Source organism: Pelobates fuscus, chromosome 12, assembly GCF_036172605.1.
Source record: "Pelobates fuscus isolate aPelFus1 chromosome 12, aPelFus1.pri, whole genome shotgun sequence".
In the NCBI taxonomy this organism is placed as follows: domain Eukaryota; kingdom Metazoa; phylum Chordata; class Amphibia; order Anura; family Pelobatidae; genus Pelobates; species Pelobates fuscus.
The window spans coordinates 40,665,445-40,675,798 of NC_086328.1; the positions used below are offsets into that span (position 1 = coordinate 40,665,445).

The 10,354-nt window shown below is 38.3% G+C and overlaps 1 protein-coding gene across 2 annotated transcripts in view; it reads right to left on the minus strand.

Annotated features, from left to right (window-relative positions):
• The window catches only part of RBL2 (RB transcriptional corepressor like 2), a 61,360-nt gene extending 51,304 nt beyond the window's left edge, over positions 1-10,056 (minus strand). For both annotated transcript variants that reach the window (XM_063438099.1, XM_063438098.1), the window contains exons 1-3: positions 9,795-10,056; positions 4,505-4,635; positions 3,417-3,617 (exon numbers count right to left, since the gene is read on the minus strand). In XM_063438099.1, the coding sequence (XP_063294169.1) occupies positions 3,417-3,617; positions 4,505-4,635; positions 9,795-9,956 (494 nt within the window). In that variant the 5' untranslated portion in view covers positions 9,957-10,056. The remainder of the gene's footprint in view (positions 1-3,416; positions 3,618-4,504; positions 4,636-9,794) is intronic.
• Positions 10,057-10,354: the final 298 nt, after the last annotated feature.

Below are 10,354 nucleotides of genomic sequence, written 5' to 3' on the forward strand. Positions count from 1 at the left end.
AGGTAAACAAGCCGGGTCAAAACCAAAAGGGATAAGAGAATACACAAGCACTGAGTGACTAGAACAAGCTAGAACCACGACAGGGCAATGAGCTAGTGAAAGAAGCTCTGTTAAATACCCTGTTCAGAGCAGTAACCACGCCTCCGAGGCGTCCTGATTGGTCCTGCAGCAATTGACTGTCAGGTCGTTCCGGGGGAGTGTCCTGATGACAACTTCCTGCCTAGATGTTGTAAAAGGCAGTCACTCCCTCGCGGCCGGCCTTGCATGACCGGATAGACCGCGGGGAAGGGAGCCATCAGACCGTCTGGATGAAGGAACAGCTTAGTCTCTACCTCTTTCGGAGGTAGAGACCACAGGTACCCTGACACGGAGGTGATGGGAGGGGAGAGAGGCGGGGCTAGATGGTGTTTTTAACACTATAGGGTCAGGAATACATTTGAGTTCCTGACCCTACAGTGTTCCTTTAAGTCCAGGCTCAGCCAGGGCAAACACTGGAAATATGAAGGTAAAATAAAAGCACTGTGGGATATTTATCAAAGTGTGGACAACACATTTATGTCTAATTTTCCGTAAATGTTTAGTGCAATTTATTAAATCAGTCAGATTTGTGCATTGTTGCTTCTTTTGTGTTCTGACCATCATTTTTGAATATACACTATTTTTCCAGTGATGCAATCAATTTTTCTTAATTTTTTTTCTTCCATTTTAAATTTAGCAGGTTTCACAAACAGACATTTCTAGTGGAATTTACTATAAGGAAAACCAGCACTTTTAAAATCAGTTTTCAAAACACATTAATGCATATGATTATACTGACTGAATTTAGCCACCACTTTTCAGAACACATTGATAAATATCTCCCATTGCTTCATTTCTCCTCTTCTGTTCTCTCTATGCCGACTACCAGGTGCAAAGGAAAAAGCCTGTAACAATGCTTGACAGGGAGCCAAAATGGAGGCACCCAGGTACGGGATAAAGAGGTGTATATTTCTACATTTAGTATTATTTTTGACACCTCACATCAAAGATTTATTAAACATACAAATAGATAAAATTAACATTAAAAATCCTAGGAAGAGGCAGGTCACCCTTAAGGACTCATGATATTTAATGTCTTCAGCACACGGTTCTCGAAAGAATCCGTCCACGCATGGTATATCCTGTTTGTTTAGTGTGACACTCCCTTTTATATATAGGATGTTATATATTATATTGTAAGATGCTTGTTGCAACCAACATAAAACTAATTATATTAGTTGGAACGTTGAACAAACTGTGTGGTTCAATGTATCTTAGTATTTAAAGGTTTCCTCCCAAATACAAATAAAAATCACTGTTTGGTAAATATACTTCAAATGAAAACATACATGCATGCAGTCATGAAATTGTACATGGAGGGTGTATCTAAAATGAAAGATCTCATCTGCTGCCTCTCCACTTCTTAGACTATCTGTGGCGGTTCAATCACAGACTTCCCGATGCAGCTCAATGAGAAGTCTTTGCAAGACAGGTGCTCTGAGTAATTGCTGCCTCTTGAGTTTAGTTTCACTGAGCTAAACAACCAGGAAGTGACAGGACCTGTTGTCTGCTTGAAAGTCAGGGGGTGTAACAAGGTTAATTTAGAAAAGTGCCAATTTCTACTGAAACCTGCACATTTTGTAAAATGACAAAAAGATGACACACTCTTAACACATAAAGCATTCCACTAAGCTAAAGATGTTTTAGGGGTCCTGATTGTCCCTTTAAAGCTTGAAGCACATGTGGGCAATAAGTGGCTGTTCAAATGGGTCAACGTTGCTTTCTCCTCACATCGAGCAGCATGTGGATACAGTTATTTTTAAAATTGTTGAAATGTTTGCTTGTGGCATTGTTAATTGCTGTAAGTGTAAATTGGTCTACAACGTATTTAGATTGCTGTTGTGGTATTAATGAAGAGGGTACAAGGACATCACTGATACAAAACCTATTGTTAGATACGATCTGTAAAACTGTCCCAACTGTTCATATGGTCAAAACTGTTGGATTCAGAATATATTATAAGGACTCAGATATTATAACAGCGTTACTATCCCTTCCGGCTTCATTTATATTGTGCTAAATGAGGTATTCAAATCCTGAACTGGGCAATCCATTACTATAAAGCACTCAACTTCTAAAAGAACCCAGAGACACTCATTTCAGCTGGAATGCCCATCACATAGCATTTTACAATGTATTCATGACCCTTAACATCATAAATTATGTAAGGCTTTTAAAAATCCAAGTATAGTATGTACACAACATAATTTACTTTACAAATTGCAGTTTAGGACAAATAAGGGTCTTATGTACAAGCTGTTTATTTCCCCCTAATGTGACAAAACAAAGATCTATCCCCTAAGCACCATAACCCCTATATGCGATTATGGTTATGGTGCCAGGAGTCCCTTGGCACCAACCTCAGTGTACTGGCAAACCATTTACAAAACCATGTAACACTTACATGCCTTTATCAGGCACCTGTGGTCCTTTCGGTCTGCACTGATATGCTAAAGCAGCAATTCATACTTCCAATTTAGTATTCATACTTCCTCTTTAGGGAAGCTTATGGCCTCCCAGAGTAACCTCTATCTCACATACCTGTCCCTTGCTCTTTCCTAAAGGGCATCACTTTGCTATCTCCTCCAGCTCTGCTTCACTCCCCCCTTATTTGATTGATATTTCCTGTCCTAATGTGTTTTATACCCCACCTCCTATAGAATGTAAGCTTGTTTGAGCAGGGCCCTCTCCAACCTATCGTTCCTGTAAGTTTTCTTGTAATTGTCCTATTTATAGTTAAATCCCCCCTCTTATAATATTGTAAAGCGCTACGGAATTTGTTGCCACTATATAAATGGCAATAATAATAATAATAATAATAATAATAATAATAACAACAACAAACAACATTATTGATTGGCTGAGAGCACCACATTAAAAATGGTCACAATAAAACGGACAACCTATTTTTGGAAAAGCTTAAAAGGTTATACTTGCTGCTGTTGAGGACCTATGGTGTTTAAAGGGCACAGTAAGTATTTACATCTCCTGCTGGTATGGCAGTATGCTGTGAGGAAACTGAACATATACAAAAGACAAACTATAGGAACTGCCCATTGTACTGCGCTACGGAATTTGCTGGCGCTACATAAATAATAAAATAATAATAATAGGATCAAAATCCAACAGATAAGCATGTGTTCTGGCTAGCGCAATGTTCCAATATAAAGCCATTACCTGCAAATTGCCAACTTTTGCATGGAATGCCCACTTTAATAGATTAAGGGTGATATGCAGTCTAGGACAATACGCAATACTGAAAATGCTTTTTAATTCATCTCCATGAGTGGCTTGATGCCCTCAGTCTCGCACACCTTCCTCTACCTGGCAGTACACACCTTTGCTTCCGTCCTCTGTGCTGCCGCGGTTGTTCTTCCTGTGGGTTTTTGAAAATCTTCTGAAATATTGGAGCGTATTTCTGGAACAGCACTGCCGTGACGGTGAAGTTCCGTTCCAGCTTCTCAGTCCGCTCGCGAAATTCATCAGGCAGACTGGCCATGTCTTCCCACTTCTTCATCTTGTTAAAAAACTCTATTAAACTAAAAAAAAAAATTTTTGTCAATAATGTTGATGATTTAACATGCTTTGGTTTTTGCAAATTTATAGCGAAACTGCCATTTAGGCAAGAGTCCAGCTCTTTAAGGTTCCCTGATATTTTGCTAGTTTGGAACAAACCAAGACTTTATGTTTTCTCCTATTAGTGAAGCAAGTGGGAGATAATTTATTGGTCGAAGTAAATGTTCAAGTGTCTCAAGGACAACAATATACAGAGAACACATACAAAATATGCCAATAAAAAAAAAAAAAAACCTTCTAAATATTACTTCTTTGAATATTTTCACAAGCAATTTGATCATTCGATAATTGTGTTGAGTGAAACCAGGAACTGGCTGGGGTCTCTAAGCCAATCCTTGAACTCCCATTGCATTCAGTGATTGAAATAGTATGTGCACCTACGATGATACATGCAAGCATGCACAATACATTTTTGAAGACTCCTATTTTACTAGTTTCTTTCATTTATCATTCACTTGCTGGAGTGTGTTACTTTCATTATCTTTTCCAGCGTAGGAAATGCCCCTTGAGGTAAATTACAGAATAAAAAGATTTTCACAAGGGTTTTAGAGCAGCAAAGAACTGTAGGGAATGTACAGGGGTTTGATATTTTACGTCCATCTGGAAATGACAGATCAAAGTGCAATTAAAGTGTTCACAGTGAACTACAATAATTTGTGATCCTCGGACGTCAAATTACCTCGTGTTGCACACCACAAGCTGAGTGCCACTCTACATCCTACACAATATATTGACAGAAGCGAGCTTGTTAAGCTGATTGAACTTTGGGGAGGGGTGTTCAATAAATGTCACATCATTTGAATATACGTCACACTGAAACAAAATGGTATTTTCTACCCCCACAACATACCTTAACTGTGAAGAGGTCAGAATTCTTGTCAGTGAGACATAATTGCCTTCCACCATCCCTTGGCCCACTGTTGGTACAGTCTGCCTGCATGCCACATACAATGCACACGCCAACCAATGCAGGGCATTACCCTATAAAAAATAAAATAAAAAAAGAATTCTTGTAAAACTGGATGACACGAAGGAGACATTTTTCAAGTACATAATAAATTGAAAAAAAGAAGAAAAAATAAATAAAAAAGGTATGTAACTCATATTCTCAAGTAATTTGCACAAAACCCCAATATAAACGTTGCAATGTTACAAGGTTACTAAGAGAATACGGATACTTATAGAACAAAGCAGATCCATGCTCATTAGCTGAGCACTCAACTAGTGAACATGGTCCTGCTGTGCTCTACAGAGCTTCTCATGCTGAAGATGACTATATGTGGAGCTTGGGCCCAGTGGGACCCAGGTCAATTGTCAAACTGTGCTAAATCAGTTTGACATTTTACCGTGTGATGGCCCCAGGGCACTCGTGGCACTATAACCACTACAAGAGGCTGTAGTGGTTTTGGTACCACGAGTGTTCTTTTTTTTCATATATAGTTTTTATTGAGACCAACAGCAGTTAACAGATAAGTGACAAAAGAGTGTTCTTTTAATACTAAAGATCTAGCTTATGTTGCATAGTAAAATTCTGTCTGAATGCTGTGTAAAATGCATTACAGACCTCAGATGCATTAGAGCAATCATTCAATTTACACAGCAAGATATTCTGATAATTGAATCCATGTCCAGGATTATAAACAGTCTTTAAATAAGTAGAAAAAATAAAGAATATATCAAGAATTCAACGTATATAGTATGACGGATTGTTAATAGCACTTAAAGTGCAACTGTCACTTCTCTAAAAATTGACACCATTGAATAATACACTGAAAATCATCATTAAAAAAATAAATACATATTAAAGATTTAGCAGTAGGCATCACAAAACCAGTTCAGTCCTGGCATAGCCATGGCACAGAGTGCAAATGAGCAGGAGAACGCTTTTGGTTTTTCCTCTTCCACTATGGTCGATAGTAGAAAAGGACAACAATGTGTGACAGAGAGCCAAGATTGTACTGCTCAGTTCCAGGATAGATTGGTGGATTTCTTTATTTAATTTTATAAAACAGAGTTTTATGAAAACAACTCTTCTGGTGTCTGACACCAAGAGGGAGGTCTGTGGGAGTTAGGAGAGAATTTGCAGTTATAGTATATTAGTAGTTCCATACTGAATGCCTGCTGTGGAGTGTATTGCAATAACTGAGTATTTGCAATTGCTTATGTTTCTGTTGTACCAAGTACCCTCTAAAGGGGCCCTTTCTATTTTAGGTTCAACCCTGAACACATATTCACCAATATATGTTTGCTGGTATGACCCTGTCTCAGCCAAGGTATAGATTGGACAAGGCCAGCTGGTTAAGTGCATCTAAAACTTGAGACACTGAACGTTCCCCATAGAGATGCATTGATTCAATGCATCTCAATAAGGAGATGCTGATTCCTATGGGAAAGCAGGTATATCAGGGGCAGGGCCAGTGCAGGCAGATCCGCACGGCGCTGGAATAAAGGGGAGTTTTATTAGCTTTTAAGGAAGGCAGAGTGGAGGGCAAGTCACCTACATGGTGACTAACACTATAGTGTTCCTTTAACCCCTTAAGGACCAAATCTCTGGAATAGGTCTCCTCGGCCGGTGTTGCGGGATCAGTCTCGCCAACCGGCTGACGCAGTCAGAAGGAGGAGCGGCGCAGAGGAGGAAGCAGCGACTAGGGACATCTTCGCTGCCTCAGGTAAGTAACTGAAGGGGTTTGTTTTCCTGGCACTGGAGTTTTCCTTTAAGGAAGAACATCCCTCTTGAACGGACTCTTTACGTCGGGGAAATAAAAGTATTTTTCTAAGGACAGGGTCCTGAAATCAGTGGTATATTTACATATAGTGAAGTTAAAAAACACAAGATACCCTAATTCCAGCTTTGTAGTGAGAATTGTTTTGAATTCACCGTAGATTCAAAGTGAATTTCACATTTTAGACCAAATTAGCAGAAGTGGAAGCAAAGCGGACTTGGATACTTTTTTTTTTATTTTTTATTTTTTTTAAATAACCCTGTAAATATAGTAACGCATCACAACCTTTTTGTTAGCCTTGTCAAAAAGCGAATTTAAAGAAAATTCAGAATTGAATATGTACTGTTATTATATTTATTCTTTAACTTTTTTTATTTCGTTTTTAAGGTAAAAAAAAATGTTTACAGAATCAAGACACAGGTGAGTGAATTAAAACTTATATTTAATATTAATAATACATAATTACTAATTCAACTTTTTCCTTTGGAAATAAAATCTATAACATCTTTAGCAGTTCTTTTATAGGAGGAATGCAACCACAAAAGAGATTAAAACACTGACATTGTTTTCTATTTGTACCCAAAGCATATCTGCCTTTGATGAGATGACCCCACAGCGAAAACATTTAGATGCCATGCAGCGATTAAATCAATGCCATTTCCCAGGTAATAAACAGCTACTGAGACTGCATCAAACTACAATCCATGGCAACACTATACAAATGTCTAGCATCAAGCCCTGTGATTAGCGACTGCATGGCAACAAGCTATTTCTGTAGTACCCAAGCCACAGCATCTCCATGTCCATAACCTGCTGTACCTTAACAGAATCAGGAGTCAAACAGGATTAGAATTACAGCTCGGGGTAGAACATTCAATGTATGTACTGCTAAATTAGACTTGTTCAAAATGGATTAAAGACAGCTAAATATGCCAGTTATTTGTCTATTCAATAAATTTTGGTAAATTGAGCTAGGAATTGCATCTTTAAAGCCAAAATGGGAAAATTCCCCAACTCTTATTTTGATCTAAAAATTAAAATGTTCACAATTTACTGAATAACATCAACAATGTCAAAATAAACCAGCATAGTTTGGGCTAGAAGATAATGTAACAGATTAGCATTTTCTGTTAATTGGATACAACTTTTTCTTTATAAGGTTAGTCAAATGATAAAAGATAAGAAAATAGCATTCAAAACATTTAGATCAGAGGGGTAGATATATTCAATATTTAAAAAGGGCTTGAATGCTCAACTTGGAATCTACAGACCCAAGAGCTTAAAATCTGTTATTAAAAAATTATTTGAAGGTCTGTTAAGGGATAATATTTAAGAATTAATTTTGAATAAAAATGTAATTAGCAGGAATCAACATGGTTCAATGAAAGGCAGAACTAACCAAACTAACTTAATTGCATTCCATTGAGAAGTTAGTAGAAATATAGATAAGGGTGATCTAGTGGATGTGATCTACTTGGATTTTGCCAAGGCATTTGATAAAGTTGCACAAAAGAGGTTACTAGTAAAACTGAAATCTGTTGGTTTACACACACAAAAAAAAATAATAATAATAATAATAAAAAAAAAAAAAAAGGATTCTTGGATAGAACACTGGCTTAATGATAGAGTGCAGAGTGTAGTTGTAAATTAGAATTTTCTAATTGGACAAAAGTGGTAAGGAGAGTGCCTCGGGGTTCTGTCCTGGGTCCACTTCTCTTTAATCTGTTTATAAATGACCTTTTCAGATATTTGTGTAAACTGGTTGTTGATCCAAGGAGCTAACTGACTGCCATTATGGAGTCATTTGTGGCATAATTAGAAATGGCTACAATTGCTTTTTTTTAAAGCTTATTTTGGATCAACAGCATAAAAGAATGTGTCAATAGGAGTACTGTTCCCATAGCTCTTAATGAAATTGCTTTTTAAAAAAAAAAAAAAAAAAGTTTAGTTTTTTTCTTTTTATACAAATTTTTAGACCATCTTAGATGGACACTAAAAAAAAAGAGCTTTTTGTTTCCTGTGTGATACATGTGGGTATTCGTAAAAAAACAAAAAAAAAAAAAAAAAAACCACAACACAAACAAAAAAAAAAAAAAATCAACCACCTTTTAATGAGACATCAATGCTGTATCTGCTTGCTGAAATGCTTTAGGGTTTAAAAGCATGTCCTTTTTTTTTTCCTTTCTAAATAAAAGTGCTTAGAGCCTTGGTGACAACTCCTCGCTATCAGACAGGTGACAAAGTTGCCTTCCTTGCTTGCTTTGAGTGCACGCTAAAAGTGTAAGTGAGGGTTTGATGTTTCTCTTGTATCTCAATGCTATGGGAAATGTTAAAAAGAAATGTATTTTTAATGTTGGAGAGTTCCTTTAACAATTCAAACTTTAGTTACCCACCCTGTATTTGGGCATACAAAGCCAATTTCCTTGCCCATTACTAATTTAGTGGCTAAACCATCCATGTAGAAGATATAGTGGCACAACAGGTATGTGAACAAATCACGATGTTCTACAATGCATTATCCGTGATACTAGTATGTTTAGTAAATTATGCTTTTATATATATATGTCACAATTCGAAACCAAAAAAAACACACAATTGGATAAATTATAAAATCTGGGAGACACATGCTTAACCCTTTGACAGCCAAAGCAGTGTATATTATTTATTTATTTATAAAATATTTTACCAGGGTGGATACATTGAGATTTCTCTCCTTTTCAGGTATGTCCTAGGTTGTGATGTATTATAAACAGGAGATTTTGTGCAAGGAGGAAAGCAAAACCTTAGCTTTGTTTTAACAAAAGGCAGAAATACTCTTCACAGATTAACACCTTCAATTTCCATATCACCCCCATCATATCACTGCGAGGTGTACCCACTCCATTGAAGGGTCAATGAGCCATGGCATTCAAAGGGTTAAACCAGTGGCCCTCAAACCGTGGCTCCCGGGTTTAATTTGTCTTTACAAATCTGGATCTTAAATAAAATAATTATATTAAAAAAAAAAAAAAAAAAAACACACACACACACACACATTTTTTTTTTTTTTTACTTCTGCAAATTGAAAGTGGGGGGGGGGGGGTCTTTGGGTTATACTACACGACACAAGGACCCTCCAGATGCTCACAGCATGCAGGTGAGATGATCATGGGGTGAATAATAACCACTTTGATAGTAAACCTGTTCAGAAACATCTGGGGGGGTCCCCAGTGTGGCTATCCCTGCTCTATATAAGGTATGGACTCTCGCGGACTACATTTCCCGTGATGCTCTGTCATTCAAAAGGCTGGCTGAGCATCACGGGAAACGTAGTCCAAAACAGCTGTTTTTGCCAAAGGTGCCCTAAACCCCCCAGAGAGCAGTTTCCATGTCCCCCCCAGTCACTCCCAGGTTATGATGACAGTGTGCTTACTGTACCTCCAGTGTGTAGTTTTGGCTGATCCTGCCATAGCTCTCCCAGGCCTCCCCCCGGGCCCTCTCGTCCATGTTAAGGCTGCTACAGAGCTCTTCATACCGGCTCCGGAGCTGCTCCTCTCCCTGCCGTCTCTCACCGTCCTCCTCCTCCTCCTCTTTGATCATCTTCAGGCCTCTCCGGTCCCCCCAGCAGCTTCCTTGCCCAAACCGAACACACTGTCCCTAATCTGACACTGCGCAGCCATTTAAATGGCAAAGCATTTGACAGCAAGCGCTTCGCGATTCACAAAGGCAGTTAGTACCTCTTGTCACCGTAAACCCGTTCATCCTACGCGTAAACTGCGGAGTTTACGTAGCGCCGCCCCCTCAGGGAGCAGAAGAGTTGCCTAATAAAGGGGCGGCCTTGTGGCTTCCAAACTGGCCCTTCTCATTGAGCAGCTCCAATATAGCCTGTCTGGGTATTGGCTGGGCTTTACTTCCTCATAGGTTCTCATTTTGAATGTGTTTGTTGGAAGCGTTGGGGTGAAAACAAAAACTCTGTTGCCAAATTTGATTGTAAGCCA